This window comes from Fistularia commersonii, chromosome 15 (genome assembly GCF_037954325.1).
Source record: "Fistularia commersonii isolate RoL2024-O1a breed Wild chromosome 15, RoL_Fcom_v1.0, whole genome shotgun sequence".
Taxonomy (NCBI): Eukaryota; Metazoa; Chordata; class Actinopteri; order Syngnathiformes; family Fistulariidae; genus Fistularia; species Fistularia commersonii.
In genome coordinates this window covers 6,547,641-6,574,458 of record NC_141298.1, presented here as the reverse complement: position 1 = coordinate 6,574,458, position 26,818 = coordinate 6,547,641, and the positions used below count along the sequence as shown (strand labels likewise).

The 26,818-nt window shown below is 39.5% G+C and overlaps 1 protein-coding gene across 6 annotated transcripts in view; it reads right to left on the bottom strand.

Moving 5' to 3' along the window:
* The window catches only part of LOC147226309 (neurexin-3a-like), a 201,896-nt gene that overhangs the window by 92,755 nt on the left and 82,323 nt on the right, over positions 1-26,818 (bottom strand). For 3 of the 6 annotated variants that reach the window (XM_086160549.1, XM_086160546.1, XM_086160548.1), the window contains 2 exons: positions 15,784-16,085; positions 10,713-10,874 (listed from right to left, as the gene is read on the bottom strand). In XM_086160549.1, coding sequence (XP_086016675.1) covers positions 10,713-10,874; positions 15,784-16,085 — 464 coding nt within the window. Of the gene's footprint in view, positions 1-10,712; positions 10,875-13,786; positions 13,856-15,783; positions 16,086-26,818 lie in introns of all 6 variants that reach the window. The other 3 variants (XM_086160544.1, XM_086160547.1, XM_086160545.1) reach the window with 2 other exon arrangements.

The window sequence follows — 26,818 nt, the reverse complement described above, 5'->3', positions numbered from 1 at the left end:
TTACATTCAGCCAGAATCAAAATGTCTGCAGAGTGGCACCGATGCTTGTAATGGGAGCTTTTCTTAGATTACATAAATTGCATACAAAAATAGTCAAAACTATGTGGATTTCAAAAATATATTCGAGTGATGTAGTTACAGAGTCACAAATGTCTAATTGCATTACTGATATTTGTAATGGCAAATCTCCGACAATGCTTTTTAGCCTCAGCTGTACTTCATATTGTGATAACTGCGATGATTGTTGTGGCTTTCCCAAATGGAAATACAAAATATTAAAATTACCAACTCAGATTATTCAGTAAGAAGCCCAAAAAAAAGGCTCTTATTTTGATTATGCAATTATAGGCTCATAGTACATTATGTTACTGGACCAGTCCTCCTCTTTTTATGATTGTGTACACAATATTTTCACTCTGTCTGGGCGGCTCGATGTAGCAACTCGCAGGGCTTATCTGAAATTTCACTCTTAATTGGAATTCTATCCTGCTCCAATCTCTTCCATACTGTTCACACGTTCCCATGCTGTCAGCATCCTCTCAATTCACAGATGTGACGTCAGCATATCCGACCCAAGCTCCTTCCTGGATGCTTTCCTTTCCTTTAAATTATCAGCACAGAACTGTTTGTTCTATTTGCATTTTCAACTGGTTCGTACAGGATTGCTAAATCATGGCATCGACTTCCGGTAAACTCAAAGCGCGATCGTGATTAATGCCGTTAGTTACGAGACAAGAGGAAGTAGCTCCCGCATTGCTTCTGGCAACGACGTGACAAAGTGACCACTCCTCATCGGCCGGTAGTCCAAAACATGAACCCAGCTCCCGTTATGGATGGCCCTCAGCTCTAAAACACTGACTAATGTCAGCAACCTCATTCGGTGTCAGGATCACCCTCCCTCCCTCCCCCCATCTGTTCGAGAACCATCTGCTCCTGCTGATCTGGCAGCGGGTCCAAAGCGAGCCATTCACGACTGCGAGCACACGAAAAAACCCCTCTGTCGCCGCTATTCGTTGCCATAAATAGAGAGTACGATCTGGAGCGGACTTTCCAAAGCCATCCATCAGTGACGCCGGCTCTCTTGGTTGTTATGGCCGCTCTACCGATGGTCTCTTACAATCAACTTATCATCCTGTTCACCCTGGCTACTCTACATGCTGCTTCTATGTCCACTCTTTTTTACTCACGACTCCCTGACAACCTTCCCGGTAAGACTGTACATCGTTTTGGCGACCTATTTTTTTCCCCTCCCAGAGCACACACATATATTCCAAAAGGCACTGGCCTAAACCTTACACCTGGCCTAGCCTACTCTAGAGTAATATGAAATTATGAGTATTAAGCATCATGAAATAGCTTACTTTCTTTGTTAAACAGAACACGCAACTATTTCATTTCTTTTTCTAATATTCACTGGGTGGAATAGAGTTTTTTGGATTTTGATGAATGCTAAGTATCACGAAAGAGCATACCTTTTTGACTATTTATTTTATATTTCTTAATATTCATTGAGTGGAATAGAGATTTTTGGATTTGAGTGAAACATCACTTTCCCTGTAAGAAACCGATGTTTGCTTTATCACCTTTTTCACAATATATGTCTAATCACACAGCCTGAGTAAAAGCTTGATCTGTTTAGTCATCAAAAGTCATCAATGTGACATTCCCTCATATTGCCCTCGCAAGAAAGGCAAATCTTCCCGAATGGCTTCGTATCCACGTTCATGTACATTAGCTCCCTCCATTTCTTTAATGAGGTGTAACACCTGCCGTCATGTTTGTGACATCTTAACACCTACTTTATGCCCGTAGTCATTCAATGCAGTTAGAGGAAGACGGAGCGAGCAACAGAAAGCTATATCGGAGTAATAAACAGCTTAAGCTACTTAATTTTCTTTTTACATGATGAAATACGTTATTTAAGTGTGTCATTTATTGATTTCGGACACATTTTTTGCTGATGATAATGTGTGTTTCTAGCTCCCTGTCAGATTTAATAATACTGCTCTTGTGCTCATGATTCAAAAAAAAAACATTTTAAATCTGCATTCATCCTCTTTCCTTTGCTCCTGAAAAGCCCATTAGCCATCATTAATTACATAAAATCTTCTGCTCTTGAGATTGCCGCGATTAACAATGCCACAAAATCAGTAAAGTTAACGGGGAAAGGACCTCGGGTCTCCCTCCATCCCCTACATTCTTTATATTTATACCAATCTCTTCTCTCACTTTGTCTCTGTGCGCCTTTCGTGAAAAACGCCTCCCCTCCCCTGGCGTCAATCAAGACTCATCCTTCCCTGGTGTGGTGTCCAACAGCTGCTATCGTTCCAAGCTGGCCGGCCTCTAACAGCTGCCAGTCTTCCTTTCTGACTAAACACTCGCCGACCACGACCGATGTGGCGAGTCTTTATCGCGGTCCCTCTTGCTCGCCTCCAGTAGTCTAAAGTCTCTCCCTACGGCGTTTGGCAATTAGATCCAAATGCCATTATGTATCTTCATCAAGAGAAGGCCCATGGCTGTCCAAGTCCTTTCTTAGTGATGCTTATAAACAGATGTAATTATGTAATTCCCTTTTTTTTTTCTTCTTTTTACCTTCCCTTCTTTGTTTTGCCAAAGGATTCCATCCCCTCTTACTTTGGGCTATTAATTGTTCTCTTCGCAGCCCGTCCGTTTTTTTTTTTTTTTTGCTCTCTCAAACAAAATATCATTTTCTTCACCTATTCAAGGCGCGGGTTTCTTTCTGCCGTGCACCTACTCTTCTTTAAATATCAACGGGTCTCTGTCAATCAATGAACTGGTGCTGAATTCCTGCAGAATGATCAATGGAGACATCATGGCCATTGTGGAAGTGTGGGTGGGGGATCAATACCAACGCTGAATGGTCTCAACCAATATTAAATTTCAACGCGCTTTTGCACTGAGAAGCATTCACCTACATATTCATATGGAGAGCTGCCATGCAAGGCATGCAGACGGCCGAGTCACGGCAACGGTAGTTTCAATAATTTATTGATGCAAACTAGTGTCTGAATTATCAGATTTATATACAAAGTCATCATAAGACATCATTGAGGGACCACCTTTGGGATTTTACCTTATATTTATATCCATGATGAGCTAACTAATTGACAATATACTCTCTTTATTCAAGTCTTTATTGGTAAAGTCTGCTTTGGTCTTGCAGCAAGGTGGCCATACATTTTTTTATGGTTATAAATAAACTAATATGAATATTTTCATTACTCGAAATACATGAAAACATTTCTGATGTACTATATTTCCTGCACAAAATCTGGCATTACTGACAGAGTTTAACTGTCTCACCACCATTGGACTTCTTTTTTTCCAGACTTAAATACTTAGCAAGAGATTTCCAAGTTATTTTTGGACCAAACTGTGCAAAGAGAATTGGAGGACACAAACAAAATGGGGAAGATGTCCGCCGAATGGGACTTACAACTGGCAACGCTCTACTCATTTGGTTTGTATCTCAAACATTAAGAGCTGAATCTCTTGTATTGAGACTTTCATCATTATTAAACAAACACATATCCTGTAATAAAGATGTTAAAATTGAGAAAATTCCTATTCCCCTATAAATTGTTTAAAAAACATAATTAATACACAGACTTGAAATATACTTGATTCAATGTTATGAGGTTGTTAAATTATTTTTAGAGAGCATTATAAATATATAACATCATTTCCCGCGCATTTTTTATAAGCAGCTACGCCGATTTGTCCGTCTCAAACTCCTTCTGAACAAACGCCGGAGCTTGTTTTGAATTTAGGGTGAGCTCGTGAGCAGAATCTCGCGGTTGTAGTAAAAAAGAGAAATCGGAAAGATTAATACTAATGAGTGTTACAAATTCAATCGAGAAGTTTAATTACAGTAACAAAGATGTGTTACCTCCAGCGGGGAAGTGAGAGCACTAGTCAGGGCTGTTTTGCTCATCTTCAGTGTGTGATAGTCCTTTGTGTTTCAGCACTGAATGCAGTCTACAGGCACAGCTGATGGAGGGGGGTGTAATGACGCTGACAATTACAGCAATTATGTGTTATTGTAGGCCATTATGTATTTTGTAGGCTCTGAGATGTAGGCTTTCTCTGTAATTGCTGGCTTATGAAAGGCATAATAATCCCAGACCAGCCAGCCAAAGGGGCTACCTAGGGCAACCAGTATCTGATGCCATGGTAACAAAACATTTATTCATAAGAGCATTGGTAGCGGTCAAATTAGGCCTAATGGCAGGGAGTGGAGGATGAGAGGGTGCTGGGTGACAGATAGATAGAGAGAGAGCTGCTGAGAGCCCAAGGTGCGTAGGTGGGCCATCGCAGGGGAAAGTCCCCGTTTTTTTTAAAGTAGATGATGCAAGCGACCAAAAAATTCTGCAAAATCCATGCAGTCCAATGCTTTCCATACAACATCCTGCAAACATCAACAATCACAACTTCAGTTGTGTGCGGCTGCTAAGACCGAATGGCAACCTCGATACCTTTGACCCTGCAAGTCGAGAGCCAGCAATGTGCAATGATCAATTCTCACCCCAGCATGAGCTGCCAGCCCGGCTTGATAAACAACATGTTCCCCTATCACAATTTACCTCTTGGCAAAATCTGTCAGCTGTAAAGTGAATTTTTAAACCACAGTCAACGTTAAAGCCCCATGCAGGAATGACTCCATTAAATCTCTGGGAATTTGACGACAAGTAAAAGAAAATATATGTAGTTCAATTACATTCATTCAATTTTCATGACTGTTATACTTAATAACTAAATACAATCTAAAGAAACTGCGATGCTAAGAAAATATGAAAAAAAAGCAACTGGAAGCTAAAAAAAAAATGAAAAGGATGAGACGAGCTAAGCAGAAAAGATAAAAAGATAAGGCTTAGATAAGTTTTCTCAGATTCCCTATTTCTCAAATCAAGCAGAGTGACAGTTGATAATCAACCCAAATTATTTAAGAAAAAAGACTTGCTAATATTCCTATTGGGCTGGAAAATTACTGCATACGATTCTGATGGGGTAAGTTGCATATATTAATAAAAGGGCTTCAGACGATTTAATATTCAATACCTTCCCTCTGGCAGTATTTATTTTTCACAAAGTGAAACACAAGGTGGGCATAACTGGTCTGGAGTCATGTTTGCAATTAAATGTTACGTGAGATCTTTTACATAAGCTTCGAGCAGCAGCTGATGTAATTGTGACCTCTTTCAAATCGTGCAAAATAGAGTGAAAACATATATAAATACAAGTAATATATCAGGTACTCCATACTTGATCATTTTCATTCAGTAAAAACATATGAGATGATTTTGCCAGCTAACTCTTAATTCTTTAGAAGGGTTTATCTAAAGAAGTAAGTATCTTCCCAGAGCACGTGGCTTTGGCTTGAATATTTAATCTGCTGTTTTTCATGCAGATGGAAAGTGTTTATCATCTGTTTCCCATTTTCATTTCTAGTTTTGTGTGAAATCCATTAAAATAATTGGTCTGAAAAAACTATTTAAAAAAAAAAAACTCTCACTGATTTATTACCCCCAGCATGTCGAGCAAACAGCAATGCATCGGTCAAATTCCGCCTCAACAAAAAGTACTATCCTCCCATTTCAGGGAAAAAAAACAATAGCAGCTTTCGGAAGAAATGGTCCGAGCTGTCCGGCAGGCCAGTCCAACATTTCCAAGACCAAGGAGGTGGTTGTGGACTTCCGGAAGAATCGGGGGAGACAGGTACCAATCATCATCCAGGGTGAAGTGGTGGAAATACTGGACTCTTACAAGTACCTCAGGGTTCACAGTCACAATAAACTGGACCCGTCATACAACGCAGACGCACTCTACAGGGAAGGTCATAGCAGGAAGTTCTTCCTGAGGACACTGGGATTGTTTTGCGTCAGTAGCGGGCTCCTCAAGACCTTCTACCGGTCTATGGTAGCCAGCTAACTCTTCTTCTCATAGTGTGCTGGTTGGGCGGTGCCAGGACTGGTGAGGTCAACAGGCTCTACAAACTAGTGGGGAAAGCCCGCTCAGTGGCCGGACTGAACCTGGACCATCTCCAATCGGTGGCAGTGGGGGGGTGAAAGACAAACTGGGAGCTATCCTGGACATTCCTTCCCAACCCCTGCACGACTAGCTGTGGCTGATGGGCAGCTCCTTCCGCCAACGGTTCATCCCAAACCAGTGCAGAACTGAATGCTTCAGATGCTCCTTTGCGCCCACAGCCATCAGACTGTATAACAGCAGTCTGGATGCCACACAACTCTGACCAGTCTGAGGTGCATCTTTGCTGCTTCCTCAGACTCTTTACATTACATTACATTACATTGCATTTGGCAGACGCTTTTATCCAAAGCGACTTACAATAGAGGACATAGGGACTGCAAATACACTTGCAAATACACTATACTACAAATACACTATACTACACTATAGACTCACTACCTCACCCCCTTCACTGCCTCACCCATTCACATGTCATACCCTAACTCTGCTGTCTTTCTTATCCTTGTTGGTCCCAGCCCGCACACATCCTACCTACTTTTGTTTACTTATTTTATTCTTGTCATTGCTATTGTCACTTGACTTCTATTGCCGTTTAGTCCCTGATGTTGTTGATGTTGTTGTTTATTCGTGGATGTCTTAAAATCTTCTGCCTTCTGTCTACCTATTTATATTTATATTTATGTTACTTTTTATTTTTTGACATAATAACTGTTACACTGCTGTGACAAGGGAATTCCCACTATGGGGATCAATAAAGTTTACCTTATCTTATCTTATCTTATCCTATCCTATCTTATCTTATAAGAACTTTGTACTTATTTTAACCAAAGTTATTACGTTCTGCAGTCTGGCGTAGGCCAGAAAAGCATGGACCTCTTCGTTGGCTCATTTCAGGCTCCGTCCACTGCAACATTTTTCAAAACTGGCGCTCTGCAAGAACTATGTGGAAAACACTTGTCAGCTTTTTATGGATTTATGTTTGCCATCTTTTAATGTTGCATTTAGCAAAAATTATATTTCTATGCACTTCAAGGGGCCATGTTTAAATCTATTTCGGGAAACCATTTCCTGGTTCCCCGATCTAATATTAAAACCAACTGTCAGCAGAATAAATACCAGGTATTGTGGTTCATGTGTAGCGAATATGCCATCCAGACTCAATGTGATAAAAGGTAAGTATCAACTATCAAGTACAAAAATGTTTTTTTGTAAAACAAAATGGATACATTTTGATACGATAACACGATACCATACGATAACAAAATGGATCAGTGAGCGGTTCTAAATGTTACACATTTTCAGTCGGTTGCTGAGTTCTGTAACTAGGCACTTATGCGTGCAAGCCCTCTGCGGCAGGTGAGTTGAATGATGACGACCTAGACGAAGAGCACGAGCAGAATCATCCTCTAATAAAGTTGTTATAAATTATAAGTGCTGCTGGAGTCGTTGACTCTCGGGTCAGTGGGGGTTCGTCTAATACGCCGATTGAAAGTATATGCAGCTCCTCGCAAAGTGCTGTTGCCGTTTTTCAGCCCCCACCATTTGTAACTCAGGCAGTTATAATACTCCATTAATCATTTAAGTCATCATTAGAGTAAAAATTAAATCTCGATTACGTCCAATCACAAAATGAAATGACTGTTCCTTCAGATACAATCAACTAATTAGTATAATTCAATGTTTAATAAATAATGTAAGATTGACTGCGATTCATCTTTATTATTTGGGGACGACGGAAAACATTTCATTTTGCAGACGCCGACTCCCGTGCATGAGAAACGTCACGGTGCCGTTTTCATTTTGGCATGCCCGCCCCAATTGCAGATTTCCGAGGTCAGAGGTCGTCACGGAGACGACGCAGCCTGGAATGGTAGCGTTTACGCTGAATCTTTGAGTGCATTAGCCTGCAATGTTTGTGTTATTTATGTGATGCTGTCATGTTGTGTCTGTGTACCATCTTGTGGAAATGAAGCCAGCCCAGTGTGTGTGTGTGTGTGTCTGGAGTGGGTGGTACAGGGAATTGCAGGCCTGCCCAGCATGGCACAGAGTAGGAAGTAGGCCAGAGGGGGATTAAAGGGCTACTGCGCCACTTCCTCTCTCTCCCCGTGTCCCATATGATGCCGTGTCCTATGGGTTCCAGTGTGTATGCGTGCGAGTGTGTGTGCGCGTGTGTGTGCGTGTTGAACAGTGACACAGAAAGCCAGGGACCTGCTGCCATGCTGCAGCACCTCACTCCATTCAAGTGTTAGATATGACATCATGAGCTTGAGGGAACAGCAGATTTGTGTGGGTGTGTGTTTGTGTTGGAGTGCGTATGGGTTAGCTGAGCAGGGCAGCTTTAACACCCTGAGAACTGGTATAATCAGATCAACTCAACAACAATGTCTCATAAGACCAGCCTGAACAGATCTACAAAGAGTACTTTAAACACATCAAGCTACAAAGAAGGTAATTCAATACTGCATCCGATATTTGAATAACTTTTCCTTTCGTATTCTACAAAATAAGGAGAAAGGAAATACACAAATCACATACTACCAAACTTGAGTCAAAACCTTTTTTGGTGGAAATAAAGTTGTATCAAATCAAAATTTTCTATAGTATATCCTTGTATCACCCTATCGTATCACCTTGCATGTATTATTTGAGGTATTGAATATTTTACTAGCATCTTACAGAAATGTATTCAAAAAGTGCTCAGAGGACTTTTAAAATTGTATTTGATCAAATCATGAAAATCATTGAAATAATGGTCTGGAGAAACTTATGTCTCAGAAAATTGTCTGAGTTCTTTTGCTTGAAGTTATAGATGAGTGAATTTATAATTGTGCATTTTGCGTTTTTTTTTTTGATTGTGCACTAGTAGCAAAGGTGCCAAACGATACTTTATCTTCAATTACGAATTTATGTAAGTAAACAATAATCATTGTAAGTTACTGCATATTATAAAGTCTCAACTTATTCAAACAAAAAAGGAATATAAAACTGTACCAGGTTTGGGATCAGGTCTGAAAAAAAGAAGAACAGGATTATTCAGATTGGACATCAAACAGTTTTTAACCAGCTGGTTAAAATCACTGTTATTGCTGATCAAGCCGCAGCTCCTCTCTCTCTGTGGGAATTCGTAGTGAGAGTTTACGTTGATATTTAACATGCTACCGGAACGGAATTTAAACATCCTTTTCTAGAAAATATACCTAAAAGATATATTTATATACTGTAAATAATAGATGCTGTCAGCATTTGGCTGCAGTCCAGCCTCCTGACCTTTCTACCCATATCCGCTGTATCTGTCCTAGAAAATAAACCTCCATCTTTGAGCCACACGTGCAGAAGGGGCAACAGTCTCAGTGCAAGTGTAATTTTTAGCACGCCAACCTGGGTTCACGTGTGAAAAGGGCTTTCCCTGGCATTATACTGACACCTACATTGTCGTTTTAGGGGGATGCAGAGGAAGAAAGGAACAGGGTGTTCAGAGCTACTGTTTATCTACTCTGTGTCCCTTTGTTTAGCTGAACTAAAGGTTTAATCCAGAAAGCAGCAGTGCGTGTGTGTGTGTGTGTGTGTGTGTGTGTGTGTGTGTGTGTGCGTGTGGAGAGTTCAGGCACAACCACAGGTTATCAGAAAACCGGTTGAATATTCATCACTGCGGTGAATTCTTATGGAGCTGGCACTGTGGCATTTTTTTTTCAACATCATAACCATTGATGTCTCACTAAGTTGTGAAAATACTTCAGTTGTTTCTTAGCCGGGTATCACTGTGGTGCAGTGGTTCGCACTTCCGCCATGCAGCAAGAAAGTGCCTGCTTCAATCCCAACCGGGGGCCTTCCTCCGTGTAGTTTTGCATGTTTTCCCCGTGTCTGCACTTGCTTTCTGCCAGGTTCTCCAGTTTTCCTCCCAAAAACATACAACTGTAGGTTAATTGGACACCTTAAGTTGCCAAGACATAACGCTGAGAAAGCTGGTTGTATGCTTCTATAGTAGGACCTCGGCTTACGAATTTAATTCATTCTTTGTCTCTGTTCGCAAACCGAAATGTTGGTTCAAAAACTGAAATGTTATTTGTGGCAGAAATACAAAAAGGAATTAAAGATAACCTTAATTATTGCTGTTTTTCTGGTGTTCTGTCTCTTATTGCCATCACTTGTACCCAGTGTTTCCTTCACTAAATCAGCAAAAGTAAAGCCTTCTCAAAAATGAGACCCTCAGTAACGCTATCTCCAGCAAGCTGTCTTTCTATAATCCAAACTATCAATAATTTTGCTTCCATCATGCGTAGAACGCTACATCTATGTTAATGCAGTCATCTCTTTAGCCACTGAAAATCTCAACTTCATCCTCACACTATTATCAACAGCACTTTTAACCTTTTTGGGAGACATACTGAGGGACAACTTTACTGAAAAAAAACACAAAAAACACAATGATGAACCATCTAAACAACGTGGAGTAGCATGGATGATTGCCGTTATGCTACAATGTAGGAGTTTGTTGAGCGAGGTTGTTTGGGAGTTTGTACACCAAGATCCCCTGGCTCTCGCCCAATGGCAGCCAGCTCCAGACCCCCCTGCGACCCTGAATGTAGTATAAATAACGAATGAATGATTGCTTTACATCCTTTAAGAGGTTGCGTGAAGCCCCTGAACCAATCAAAATCATGCTTGCGTGAAAAAAAAAAAAAACAGTAACTAGAGCAGGTTACCTCCTTTAGGCAGCCCATAAAGTTGTTGCTGACTGGAGATCCAGGCAGGTCAGCTGTGCTGGGGCTTCCACCAACATAGAAGAAGTCATCGGATCCCAGCATGGTGTAGTCCTCCTGGGTGTAACCTGTGGTGGTCAGTATCCCGTCCACTGATATCGTTACCTGACATTAAGGAGTGAGCAGTAGAAGAGGAGGTTCAGCAGAAAGAAGGGACGACTTTTCCAAGAACATCCCGATTCGTCGTCGTGATGAATCACAAGACAGACACCAGTCTGCCCAGCAATGTGATTCTTTTAAAATGCTTAATTATGCGATTTGGAGTGATTCATCCATCCAAATCAATTAAAATATTGGCTGAATTTCATTAGACCAAGCAATTAGTGACAGAACAGGATCAAAGTGAAATGGACAATAAAAAAAAAAATTGTGTACTTAAGATGGAGGAGGACATGGAGCTTGATAAGGATGAAAACGTTATGAAAGATATGATTGTTTTCACACTGGTCAAACAATGCTCTCAAACACCAAACAAGGGGATCATTTTTTAGGATAAGGCTTCCTAGGGGTTGAGGAAATCTATGTTAAATAGCTCTTTGTGGTTGTAAGCAACTTATCCAGACCCCCCTCCCCATGCTAGTTTCCCCTTTAATTTCACACCAATTAAAACCCTGATTAATAAAACCAAAATCAGCTCCTTGACTATAAAATGTTGCTTATAGGTGTATGCTACACCTTAATATAAAACAGACATGACATGTAACTCAAATTGAAGTTAGACCACCCATGGGTTTATAATATTAGAAGTCTGTTGTGACTTGGTTTATGCCTCAAGAAATTTAGCAATTTTTTGCAGAATAGCAATTACGCATGTAAATATCTTGCTGTATGAGTAACTTTAGAACCATGGCTAAAGTTACCAAAATGATCTTCGGACTACAACAGCCGTTGTAAGGGGGACGGAGATGGACTAAAAGACAAAAAAATCAAAACGTAATGGCAGGAAGGCCAGATATACATGGTTTTCTTGCTATGACCATGTTGTTTCATGGTCTGTAAGGCAGAGGTGTCGAACCCATTTTCACCAAAGGCCACATCAGCAAAACGGTTGCCCTCGATGGGCCAGATTAAGATGATAAATGCAAATTGTTTTTAAATAAATTAAAGTACACATTATTATATTGTGAAATAACTGTTTCTGTATTAATTGTGTGTTCAAGTTAGAAATATTAACTATGCATTTGCATGGATGTAAAAATTAAATTCTGCTGCAATTCTTTGTTTTTCTTAAAGGCGTCTAGCTTGTGTTTGCGGAAAACAAATGCATTGTGGGAGATATAGTTTATGGTCAGTTTCGGGAATAAAAACAGCATAAAATTATTTTAAGACAATCCTTGATTGCCTTGATTTTGGCACCCATTCTAAGGGATGATGTTGAACATATTTAACATTAAATTCATTTATTGGTATAACTTTATGCTGTAATTCTTGTGGTGCATTTGATTCTTACAATGCAACTTTCTATTAATAGTCTACGAAAAATTCAAGATTCAATTTGCAAAACCCTCGCCTTTCAAAAGCAGGAATGATTCGCTCATCTCCAGTGTCAATATTTTTAGGAGCCCTGCACTTTAATTTCTGACTTATATTACATTTGGTTGTATATTCTACCTTGATGCTGTCTGGTAAAATGAGATTTACAGTAAATAGGCTGCTGGGTTCAATATGAATGCAACATAGGTGAAAGTATTCATTTGTCCAAATCGTAATGTTCTGAGGTTTTGGTATATGCGTCGAGATATAAACAACCGGAAAAATCCCTGCGCACTTAGCTTAGCCGTGTTAGGAATCTTTTAATTTCAGAGGTGTTGATCTCGACAGACATCCTGACACTCTCCTGTTGTTAGTGCTTGACAGACCCAGAAGGGCAGACACCACATCCTGTTTCACCCTTCGTCTCTGTAGAGATAATCTTCGAGGGTGAAACTGAAAATTACAATCCACCAGCATGGAGAGTTAAAATTTGCCTGCCGGTACAGTGGGCCCAGACTCACTATGTGCAGTATTTGGAATAAAAATAAATACATGAATAAATGAGTAAAATAGGTATATATATAAATTAATTTTTTCCTTGACTTTTCCGACAGCAGTTCTATAACGCAGTGTGTGGGGGAATGTCTACATTCCTTGCGGATTCAGCACCCTTTGACCCAAGATTATCTCTTTGAGTTATATAATTCAGCACTCTACATCATATAAATATATTGTATAGTGTGAGTAACAAACATTTATTTTCCATAGCTGCATTTCAGAGCAGTTTAGATCTACGCCTGAGATAATGTGTGATAAGCGTTTGCTTTTGTTGGACCTTAACAGCAATCCTGAAAATATATTACGAGAAGTCTCTCTAAGTTCACAAACAATTCCAACCCCAAGACTTTACACATATCATTTTGCAAAATTGTGTCAGTTCTTGAACCGACTTGACAAGTTATTGTCATATTGTTGATATGTTCCACAGTTTCCAGTTCATCTGTATACATTTCCTTGAGTAACATGTAACTATTATTTGTTTAAACTTTATTTTAAATCATCTTGTTGATCTGAATCCCCGTGCAGGGTGGGTAATGGCGAAGAGGAGTCTGGGTAAAGTGGGGTACAGTCCATTTCCGACCACAAAATGTGTGGACAGAACAGTAAACAGAGCCCCAGCGATTACTTTTTCTCCCCGTTTTTTGGGGGATTGTGGAAAAAAAGGGCACCAAATAGCTCCCACTGTATTTTGCATGCAAACCCCAAAAGCCCAAGAGACAGTGGCGTAATGCCTAAACACTCGAAAGGCACCGGCCGAATAAGAGGGTAAAAAGGAAAGCGGGAAATCCATGAGAGACCCCGTGTGAACAATACAGAGATGAGAAGAGTTAAGCTCACATAAAAGCCGAGAAATATAAAACCCCGTATCTTTTCTAGTTTGGAGAATGATATCTTGATATACAGGAGCCAAAGAGAGAGGAAGGGAAGGAGCATGCGGCAAATCAAAAACAAACAAACAACAATAATGAATAAATGATATCTACCATACAATGGAGTGTGTTTACCATTGCGTATCCAATGGCTGATTGCTTGGCTGAGAAGTTAAATGGATGCTAAAAAACAATTAGAACGAACAGTGAGGGTTAGACATAGAGTAAAGCAAAAAAAAAAAACAATGACAACATATGAAGTGCGATATGAAGTTAGTAAAAAAACATGTTAGTAAAACAAATGATGTTAATTTTTTGAGTCACCAGCAGTAAAGGGGAGGGTGAAACCATGTGGTCAAAAAAAAGGATTGGAAAAACGAAACCAGCTTTGTGCATGGCTTCCCTGAATTGTACAAATGGAAATCGCAAACTCTCAGGTGACAGATGCATATCTGATGTTTCAGGGAAAACACAGTCCAGATATACCCCGATCTGGAAATTCAACAACTTCGTTACCAAAATACATTTCTATAAAACATGCCGTCATACTTAAATATTGCATAACAAAAGACGAAGGGAAACTCTCTACTCTCTCCCTACCTGCACATGGACGGAAGGTTAATGACGTCTCTAATATAATTTTTGTGTCTTATAATTTCCACACATCTACCACTGCAGCTTAGGTTGCATTTCTAAAGACTCCAATTTGTAAAATTCCTCTTACTCACTGACGGGTAAACTTTACGAGCGATCCATTATTGTAACTTGGACAGACATAAAGTGGGGTTGTGTCAAGAATGTGACGTCACTTGATGCATTTGAGCATCCTTGACATTAAAATGTGCAAATTTCTCTCCGTTATGGAATATTTTATCTATTCTGTCTTTATCTGTCTTTGCCCTGTAAGGAAAGGTCAACTCAATATCAGTTAAACAAAAAACAAAAAAAAAAGCTGAAAGAAACTCATTCAATGCAATGTCAGCCATCACTCATTGCACAATCTGTCAGTCAAATCCAGTGGCTTTGAAAGTCATCTTTCTTTATAAAAGAAATCTCCAAAGAACAGATATTGTGTTAATTTATCTGAATGACTTTGTTATGTGGTTTATTTAAATCATATGACTGATTTATTGTTTTACTGATTCTGCCACAGATAAAGTGCCACAGTTAGTTCAGTTTAAACCAACAATTAATTGACAAAAGTCAGTAAAAATTCAGCTGAGCTGTAGGAATTAAAAAAAAAAAAAAAAAAATTATAGGTGTAAAAATCTGTGTGTGGTGAAAAAATTAGATTAATTTGTGTCACATGGGCAAGTAACTAAAAGATGCCTATATCAAATCCAAAACCCTTACTATATTACTGATATAAGCATTATAAATAACTTTATTCATGATTATAATTTGTCCCGATTCCGCTGACGGGCAGATCTTGAGCTGCGCATTTAGTAAAAAAAAAAAAAAAAAAAGTGACAGAAACCAAAAACAGGCAGTTACCACTTGGCCCTCAGATGATTAATGTAAATCCTGGGAGAAAAATCAGAAGTTGGCAGTCATATTTGTGTGCTCTCTGCAGCCAGTGTCTGTGCTCAGCCAAAGATGTGAGGAAAAGAAACTCCCTTTTGTACCACTGCCAACTCCTTTGAGTTGAGCTCCACCACAGTGATTTGTTTCCTATAGTGCACTTGCATAACATTAGTGTCGTTCACATCAATAACTCAAAATGATCAACTCCTCCGAACCTGGAGGCGTGCCAAGTTCAGAAGCTACATTTTTTTTTTTTCTCCGGGAATTTAGACATATAAGTCTGAGCACCGGGAAAATTAAATCAACACCACATACAGTATCTTGCACTGCCATGCTGGCAGTATAAAATGTAAAAAAAAAAAAAAAAAAAAAAAAAAAAGCAACTGATCCTTACAGTCAACACATCCCATGACTTTGCTCTAGGATTATTTGCAGTGGTAAATAAAACACAAAGTTAACAGTATCATGAAATAGACAGCTGTATAATGTAATGAAAATTTATACTATAAAGAATAATCAAAACTAGCCAAGATTTTTCCTTTTTTCTTCCCAAAACATGGAGCACTTTCCCCACCTCGGTACCTTACCTGCCGAAGGTTGCGCGTCACCTTGACGTCATGCCACGAGTTGTCATTAAACTTCCCGTTGACGGGCTCCACAATAGCCTCAAAGGCTCCGGAGCCCAGGTTGATAACCAGGGAGACGGCGCCGTCTTTCAGCGCCAGGTTGACATAGTCGGCTGACTTGCCGGTGTGAAGGATGAGGCCATTCCGCTGCCACGTCCTGAAGGAGAGGGTGATCTCGTCGCTGCTGCTTTGGATGGGGTTCTGGGAGAGGTCGTAGCAGAAGTACTCTGAGCCGCGGAACGTGGCGACGTTCTCTTCCCTCGCTGCGATGTGGACAACAGAACAGAACAAGCAAAACAGTGCGGCTTAGTATTTTTGTCTTTTCATCTTCAGGCTCGATAACAAAATTACAAAATAACTCGGAACTTCTTCTCTTCCCCAGAATATGCGAGCCCTAGGGTTGATAACATCTGCAATGTTTGATCCAAAAAAACTTTGAAGCCACAAAAAAACACTGTATTACTTTCACTTTGATATTTGAGAGGAAGATTAAAAAAAAAAAAAAAAACCTCAGTGATTAGAATAAATCTCAAACTCACCTCAAATTTCTAAAAGACAAATGCATCCCAACGATAAGGTATATGGAAAGTTCTTAAAAGTGAAAGCTCAGTTTTAACTTCGCCGTGTGAACCCTTACGTGGGAATGAAGTCGTGCACAATCATTTCCAATCATTCCCAGATTTTCACATACGATCACTTAGCATTTGGCACTGGGAGCTAACATGAGTACTCTAACATTAGCAGATGCAATTCGTTTAGCTACATTAACTTTGGCTCTTTAATATCTGTACATTGCCTTTCAGAAAACTCCATAACAGTCTTAAGTATGCTTGATGAACTGTGAATACTACAGGTGAAGTAAATAAAACCTTGCTAAGCATGGAAAAGCATCGTACAGATAATTTAAAAGTAGAAACACAGACGGCTAATATTGACCCGAAGCTAGCGTTTAAATATATATTTCACTTTCTTTTTTCTCCCATGGAATATCGAACCCCCCGAGAATTTTCCAAAAGGTGAGTCGGGTAGCACCAAAAGTTAATAAGAAATGTAAACATAAAGTCAGATTTCACAAATTGGAGGGGGGGTGCTTGCATTCATTTCAATAACGTGATAAACAGACACGTCTCCAAGCTAGCTCCCAGTTCACAAACTGCCCTTTAATTCCTTTCAAAGCTGTAGCTCAGCTATCAATTAAACATAAAATATCTATATAAATACTCCATAATAAATCTATATGTCTCGAGTTTGATGAATGAGACCCCCAGTCTGCAATATTTGGTCCAAGTTATTATGACTAGTGTCTCTTTGTGGCGGTGTGATGAGAAAAGAATGATAAGTAAATGCACCGCACACCTTGTAAATCAATGTAAATCGAATTGAACACCGATGGCGGTTTTAGGGTTACAGTGAAACCTGGTTGTGCAGGAGTTGCTTTTCTAAATTGTTTTTTTTTTCTGGTTTTGACAGGGCATTACTCAGAAATATGTTAGAAATGTCAAACTTGCCCTTGGAAACAAAGGTACAGTTGCAAAGTTGGAAAGTATGATCTTGCTTCTGTGCTATGGATCAAGATAACTTGATTATACAAATACCTCTATTTAATACTCATGTACAATATCCACAATAAGATGGAATTACCATCCATTTGAACCCCACAAAAAAGATAGAATGTGGCCGGGGGAGATGGAATGCTACTGGAATATAAGGGGAATACATAGAATACAATGCCCAAGACAGATAAAAAAACGCACATCATCAAGTAGCTAGGTAGGATATGAAGTTAGTTGGTGTCGAGAGGATAGAGAGAATAGGGTTTGATGGAGACGGTTGATTCGCCGTTGCGATCCCTGAAGGGAAATGCCGAAAGGAGAAGAAGAAAAAGATCAAGTAGCTCGGTGGTTGCCATCTATCGAGACATGATATTGCAATGCCTTGCTTTTTTGAATTGGAAGAACAACCAGTCTTTCCCAAACGAAATGACATGGAGGAAATGGAGAGCTCTCCCACCAGCTTCGAGACATGACAAACCACCACGGGTTGATATATTTGCACTAATACTTTGGATTTACTTCAACTTTGAGTTCTATTTGATGAAGAATTTGACCGATTTATGATTGCGGTTATCACATGCGTCCATGTTGTTCAACCCGCACGTTTGGGAACAATGCTAAAGTATTAGCACGAGTTCAAAGTGTCCCTGAACTCAATGGTGCATTTATAAACTATTTTTATACAATCGCTCATTAAATGTTTGCCGTCATTTGGCTCCGCATCACATTGTAATGGTCATTGCCTCCCCTTTGCTCGCTTATGAGGTCTCCTAAGTGCAGCTGCTGTTTTCACACCTTTCCGAATGAACTCCACTACGAGGGCAAATGCTCCGGGTTTTTTTTTTTAATGAAATTAGGAAGGGAATTTTAAATCTTGAATGTCATCAGTCACCCTGACCTGCCGCCAAGGCATCTCTGTTTTATGAAATGAAACGTAAACAGGAATGTACAGAACAACCGAACTCTGAAAAACTTGCATCCTAGAAGGAGTGTTTCCCCACGATAAATAGCGTTAAGCCAGCGTAAATATGTAAATATTTAATAGCATATTGCAATATAATTACAACCTCACTGACAAAAGGACCCATCAACAAAATTAGACTATTAAGATATATTCAACTTCTGACATTGATGAATTTAAGTAATGGAAGCTGTAGCAGGAAACGGCGTGCGGATAACATCAGAGACCTAATCTCGCCGGTGAAATGGACATTTCCTGTCAAATAGCCAGCTTGTGACACGGAACGGTCGGGCGTTTTGAACCGAGGACGGGAGGGAAGCTGTTTTTGTGACCTTGATAGAAGAGAAACAGGGAAATGCGCGAGAATAAAAGCAAACCGCTGAGAGGAATGGAGGGGAAGGGCACAGCAGAGCCGCGGGATAACGCGGAAAAATGGTCCAGTCAGGAGTCATTATCAGTGAGATCATCTTCAATTAAGTCACTGTCTCTTAAGCAGAAATAGTGGCGAATGTGGGCTCAGCCAGCGCAATCTATCAGCCGTGAAGGCACTACGAGTCGCAACGTGAGTGCAGCTTTGATCAGCCCCTCCTCCACCCGTCCCCCTATCGCGGCAAAAATAAGGGGGGGGGGGTGAATGAAACAAAATGGCCGCAGCTTTCATCTTCTTAACACAGACATTTCAGGTCACCTCGGCAAAGGAACATTTTTGTTTTCTCTTCGGCAACGACATAAAGGTCCAATTTGTCGAATGAAATGGAATATTGTCAAAGCCCTGTTTTTCACAAATATTGTGGCTTCTTGTTGTTTTTTTTTAATAAGAGTATAAATTCCCCTTCAAAAGAAAGACGAGGTGTGTCATCCTGACTGGGGCAAGTGCAGTTAATCCCCATTGTGAGCTTATTTATTACTATTTTTTATTAGAATAATTCTAGTCGTTGATGAGAAAATAAATGAATCAAGAGGAATTTGAACTGAAACAGTACGCGCATTACATGTTACAAACATAATCATAAAAAAGAGGTTGGAAAAATAAGATATCAACTTATAAATGATAAATGTGATACATTTATTTAACAAATCTTCAAGTCTAATTATTTAATGTAGGGGATTTGATCTATCCTTCATTTCACTGTGATGAAAACTAGATTTTTTTTTTCTACAACTTGTGTCACTTTACTTTGTGTTTTTGTACCCCCAGTCTTAAAGTTCAGAGTGCTCTATTTCAAAACATGGTGCTCACCTTAAATCCCTTGAGAGACTCTCTGCACACCGAACAACAGTCTGACATTTTATCTGACTCACTGAGACAACTTGACATCACAGATAACATTACCCTGGTAGAACACCTCCAACGATCGGGTCAGTGATCAATTATTAATCAGCGCGAATGTTTTTCAATAAGAACCTATCATAAAGTCCTTCCCAACACCTTAAAAGACATGCTATGGGAATCCCCCAACTCCTGGTGTTGGCTGTCAGCTCCAGTGTCTCCAGCACTTATTAATATTTCAAGCCGACCGAGAGTTTGAGTTCACTCTGCTTACCTACATCAACTATCATCACGCTGCTCTTCTTAATTTTTTAACGGGGTTTAACAGGTCCAAAGGGTAGACTAGAGCATTTAAGCCCCTTTGTGTTAAAATTTAATTGGTTTAGTTCGTTAATAATAAAAGGAGACAAATTAATAATATTGAAGAATTACCATGAAAAAAGATAGTTGCTCTAGAAGTATTGTTTCAGATACAACAATAAATGTAAGCATTCTAATTTTAATGTAAAGATACATAGTTTTATTCAACTACTTTAAATTATTCTAACTTTAAGCTGGTATGTCAATGGATGAAAAATGTTTTGAACTTTGTTTTTTGTTGTTTTTTAACGGCTATATTCAAGCTTGACATAGGCAAGTTCTGGCTCTTGATGGTAGCTGACAGTATTTTTCCCATGATTAAAAAAAAAAAAAAAAAAAAATCCACACACAAACTAACACAGATGCAAATCGAGTTTCAAATCACTTAAGAAAAACAACAAAAAACAAAAATGTCATCCATTGACCAGATACATAATCAATAAAATTTTCTACAAGCTGCACACAATGAGACCATATATATCCTTATCTTACAACATTCCATTGCAGATTAGATTGGGGCAATTGTGTGTGTGTTTGTGTGTGTGTGTGTGTGTGTGTGCGCCAAACTGATGTCAAACGACATCCAGACAGACTGATAGTCATGTAAGCCATGTCCAGACCAAAATGTCATACTTGAGGACACCTCAGAATGGTCAACAAGATAGATGTTCAGATTCAGTGAAGCTGTCGGTTAATCCCGGAGGATCTCCTCAACCATTTCCAAAGGCTCCACTGACCAGAGGAGCCACTGAGGTGGGTCAAGTAATGTCAACAAAAGGGAGAGAGTGCAAAAATTGTAAGGCAAATACTATTATTATTATATAATACATAAACAAATGTTAAATGTGTAGACTATTTTTAACACTGACCTATTGTGCCACCGTATTGCCACCCAGAGAAAGACAAAAGTGCAGAAATAGTCCAAGCTGGATGAAGACCTGCTGATTTATTACATTTAAAAAAATAAAATAAAATAAGGAAAACTTTGCCCCTTTGCCATTTAAACCCCCCCGCTCCCACAGTTTAACTTTTGAGCTGGCGAAGCCAAACTGCATCTTGTCTTCACCGTGGCTGAGAGAACATCTGTCTCCTGCACACTGTGAGACGGGAGAAAAAAACCAAAACGAAACAACAATAAAAAAAAAACAGCTTTATCGGTGTGCAAGAGGAAGCATGCTAGCTCACCCATGAGGATGATAACCTGCAGTACAAGCCTTCCTCTGCTTCACATAGCGCACATACAGTACATGCGTGTGAAGACAAAACGCCCTGGGAAAAGAACAATTTGTACTTTTGGACCCAATTTACCCTCGTGGTCAAGAAATATTGTTTATTGCCATGTCATAATATCTGGCATGAATATAAAACCTCTGTTATGTGTGATAAGAAATGACTGATTGAAGCTTTAAGGGGCGATACACAAAAAATAAAAATTCAACGCAAGGTTACAGTCACCCAGAGAGGTAGTCGGAGCTGTTTGGCTGAAATATGGAATGGTAATGAATTGACTCCGAACAGAATGTTATGACTGAAACGAGGATGAAGTAAGGAGGTTGTTATCAGCCCATAATGGTTTTTAATGGCATCCGTATGCCGTTCAATTGGGAGCCTTCGTATGATGGATTAGCTTGGATGAGTCCTGCAAGGGGTCATCCATAAAAATGTCAGGGAGAGGGGTTGGCAGAAGGGAAAGTTACGGCTACGGTAAATCTCTCTTATATTTGGAGGGTAATGGGACGCAGTGTGCTCTGCGTGGCAAAGAGCTGAATCTTTTACTTCCACTTTGCAGTAGCGTACGCCATAAATTACGCTATCGTTCCAAATGTTATTGTTTTTGCTTTCAAGAACATTCTCAGGGGACCTTTGGTGTCTCACCAGTGGTAGATCACTATTATGCACCTATTATTTTGCAAAGTGTGCTACACTAATTATTTAATGTTACAGATAGCAGTAATGAACAACAATGCTTTGGTAACGTTATTAAAAACGGTAGCATTTTTGGATGAATTAATAATGTCAATATACAATCTAAGACTTGCAGTTAAAATGCATCACAATGTGCTGTACCTAAGCCTGTGTGCCAGTACATCGATGTGCCATGCTTCATTTGTTTTTATTTCTAAATTTTGGGTACAGTGTAATTTTGTGAAATGATAGTTCATTGGCTCTCGGGGCGACAACGTGAAGACCTCTGTGTTTTGATGTTTTGATCCGCGGGTCGTCCATTGAACAGCCCGTGGTAACATTGTATTTGATTGTAGAGTAACAGGTCACACTTGAAGAAAAAAGTAAATTGATCGGCAAGGTTAATCTATCCAAGCTGCACGCACCCAGATTTTGAGGCATTTTCTGTTTTTAACATATTTATTTATTTATTGTTGACTTCCACATTCTCTTTAAGGTTACTTTCTCAATAAGAATTATTGCAAAAGCAGTCACATTTAAATTGCAGAATTCTGGTATTTTGAAACAGCAGTCCTTAAAAGCCTTGGTTCACTTGAGGATTTCATTTTCTTTTTTTTTTTCTTTTAACCCCAAATCAATTTTCACACATAGGTCTGAACTTGTAACATTTTCAGAACAGGCTCATTCATTTTCTTTTGACAAGGATGTGCAAAATTGTTGTTATTCTCATATCTGACGCCAGACAGACGAGAAACTGATTAGACGATAACAAAAATTATTCATTTATTATTTATACCGCTCATCCGAAACTCAAGGTCATGGTCAGCTTATCCAAGCTTTCATAGGGTGAGAGGTGGGGCTCATCCTGGACAACCATTCACTCTCTCATTCACATGTCATATAGAGACATTAAGCCGTTCACCCTTTCATTCACATGTCGAACTGAGACAAATAAACATTCACTTATTCATTCACGTCACACAGAGACATACAGCCATTCATCCCCTCATTCAAACCTCATTTTGAAACATAACATTCACTCTCTCATTCACATGTCATATAGAGAGATGTAAATAATATTCGGTTGCTCACAAGTTGTATTTAGATAAACAACCATTCACCCTCTCATTTGCACGTAATATAGATACAAAGTGTTGTTCACTTTGTCATTCACATCATATTTGGACAAAAAACATTGGATTACTAGTTCATATATCATTTAAAGAGGGACAGCCATTGCATGTGAATGAGAGGGTGAAATGTTAAATTTGTCCTTTCAATCACATGTCATAGAGACATACAGCCATTTACTTTGTCATTCACACATCAGGTGGAGGCATATGACTATTTACCCTCTCATTCACAAGTTGTATCTAGACATACAACCATTCACCCTGCATTTGCACGTCATATAGAGACAAAGTCATTCACTGTCTCATTCATGTGTCTGGAAAATGAATGGTCTTCAACCCACTGCATGGTTTTGGACTGTAGGAGGAAAACCGGAGAACCTGGAGGGAACCTATGCAATCATGGTGAGAGCATGCAAACTCCATGAAAGAAAGCGCTACCATCTAGTTATTGAATAATATCAATAAAACCGAACAATCTAAAAAAGCCCCCTGACAAAGGACAAGTTAAACCTAAAATGTGTGTTTTTTGGCAATAGTTTTTTTTTTTTTTGGTCAATTCTGACCTCTGATTTGCATGCACGTTTCTAGGAACATTTCTTTTTAACTTCCTCTTGAGCATAAAAAAAACAAAAACAACTCAAAGTTAGTAATAACCGCCTTTCCTAACATTTCTTTATCAGTGCTCCCACATACAGATTCCCTCCACAGGCCAAGAAGTGAATACAGCACCATTGTTCGACCAATCCCGCTGCACAACGGACCATATTCTGATTGAGAGGACAATGCGGGCAAAAAAAAAATACATAAAATAAAAAGGAGACCCAGATCCTGTCTCGGAAGGCGGCGGGATCAAGAAAAGGGGGGGCACGAGAAAGAGACACAATCTGGTGATCCACGACATGAGGCTTGCGCTCATGTTTGGAGAGCTACTACAGCTTTGCCCTTTTGCTAAAATGGTACTATACTCTATTTTTTCATTCATTCACCCCTTAAGATTCTTGAAAATTTGAACGCACAGATCAGATTTGAGGTGCTGGACAAAAGGCCCTGCATATCTCTCTCCAAAGGGTCTGTATGTTTTTACATTACATTACATTACAGTCATTTGGCAGGTGCTTTTACCCAAAGGGACTTAAAAAAATTGCAATTCAGTTACCAAAGATCCGAAATACCAGTAGTCGAAAGTCAGAAGTGACCACTCAACCAAATAGCCATCTCAGAACCATATACATACATTTTTTTTTTTTTTGGCGGTGGGGGGGTTGGGGGCTAAGTGCAATTAATAGGGTAGTGTTTGGTGAAGAAGTATGTTTTCAGCTGATGGCGAAAGACGGGCAGCGACCCTGCTGTTCTGACCTTTTTTGGGAGTTCGTTACACCACTGAGGAGCCAGTTTCGGAAACCTGTTCGATCTGCGACCGGGGGCTCTGAGTGATGGGGTGGACAGTCGCCCAGATGTGGCAGAGGTGGTTTTGACCTTGATGCTACAGATTTCCATGTTACACGCATCAGGGCTCCTGTTGGTCCCTCAGCTTGTTCACATCGGGTTTTCAATGAGGTAGCCTTCTACCCTCCTATCAAGTTCCGAACATCCATTAGTTTTCTCTAACTAATCCGAAGCTTCCAGCTCAAGCAAAACTAAGATCTGAGATTTGACAGAATTACAACTCATGTGCCGTTAAAACACATTCAGTGTTTCAGTGTCACAAATTAAGGCAGTGGAGTGTGGACTGCGAGTGAACTAAGTCCATTTTCAACATTTCAGACCAGTGTTAAACGTGTATTTATGATAAATGACTGAAAAAGCCCAGATGAATAAATTATGTGGATTGTTTTGTCATAAATGCTTCGACAGGCCTCACCAGCACCAGGTTAATGGTCGCTGTCTGGATATGATTCGGCAATAAATAAGTCATCGCCTCATACATAATGGAGTGAGATCATGATTTATGATATGAGGTTTTTTTTTCTTTCTAGATTCCAGCGCGGTGAGTGATAAGTCATTGTGCTGAGTCTGAGTGGCCATTTTGTCTTGCAACAGCCTGACAAAGGCTCTGATCGGAACAAATTATCAGCGTCTCAGACAGACACAGCCTTATTCGTATTATATTTCACGTAACCTTTCAAAATGAGCTTTTAATGATGAGCTGCAAACACAATCACATTCTTTTTTTTCCCTGACAAGACCCAAAAAGAAGCGACTCCACAACGAGGCATTACCTTCTGCAGTCGAAGTCTAGATAGTAGGGAAAGGAGTATATCGCATGACGTTCGCTTCCAAGACAATAACAAACATGGCGGCAGTGAAGGAGCCGGTGCTATTGTATATATTGTGTATATATATATATATATATATATATATATTGTGTATATATTGTATATATGCTATTGTGCTATTGTATAAGTCAAACTTGAGCATAACGCTACCCCCCCCAATGACTTTCTCTGGTAGTGCCCCATATGTTGCGTCTGGCTATGCATTAGTAAGCTCCAAAACTTAAAGAATGACACAAGATATGAGTGCATAGGGCGGCAAGAAATTCTCTGTTCATACATTTGATGTTGAGCATAAATGAGCCCTTATCCTGCATGCAGGGTTGCTGGAGGACGGGAGCCTCTCCCAGCCAACCCATTGGGCGGGATGCTGCGTTCCGCCAGTCAATCGCAGGCCACGTGTAGATGCGCATAACATTCGCTTTCATATTCACACATCTGGGCAATTTAGGGTGTCCAATGAACCTACTACATGTTTTTTGACTGCAGGAGGAAAGACACAAAACCTTCCCGCTGTGAGGTGGAAGTGCGAATTAATTACTGCACCGTCCCCGACTGCTCATTTGATGCCTTCGAATCTCTTGACCAGTTTACTGCCAAACAGCTTCATCATGAGCAACATACCAATCACTAAGTTTTCTTTATTTGTATATTTATGTAGAAACATTTCTTTGAATGTAGTACGATGTTGATGCTGCTTATTGGCATCACAAAAATATTTTTGCACTACACCACAACCGCATCTACCACTACTACCACTCTCATCTGTGCAATATTTATATTTATACATTCTTCTGGACACCTTTACTATTACCATTTCATTTTTGCTACCCACATCATGTTAACTGTTCACCTGCTATGTCTTTAATTTCTTTTTATATTTTATATTCTAGTGTATATATAGAACAGTTTTTATTAATTTTGTATCTATATACTTATTAGCATATACTTCTATCAGTACTATTTGCACACTTTCTTACCTTGTAATGCTGCTGTAACAAAAGGATTTGCCTGTTATGGGATTATGAAATTCTAGCTTATCTAATTTTATCTTATCTTCTATAAATATACATACATATATATATATATATATATATATATATATATATATATGATGCAATTATTGATTGTTGGAAAACCTGTTCTTTTGTTTCCACATACCAACAAGTCTGATTGTCACAAGAGATGCTGTAATTTAAGGGAGCAGGAAAAAACACAAGTTTTGACGATGCAATGTTTCAGACAGCATCTTGCTTGCAGAAATCCAACGGAGAATTGTTTGCCGGGTGAAATGCTTAAGGCCTCGTGGATGATGGTCGGCACGGACCACATATGTTCAAAATTGTTCATGCTCACTTGCATTTTCCAAAGCAGTGGTATAGACAGACACTTAGAGCTTAATGGACCAACTCCTAATACTTCCAACTGAATGGGAGTTCATGTAAGATATCAGAGCTGGAATTAACTTCTGGCACTTGGAAACGCGGCTGACTCTGTCTCATCGGCAACAATGGATAACTGGGCGATGAAAATGATCGTTA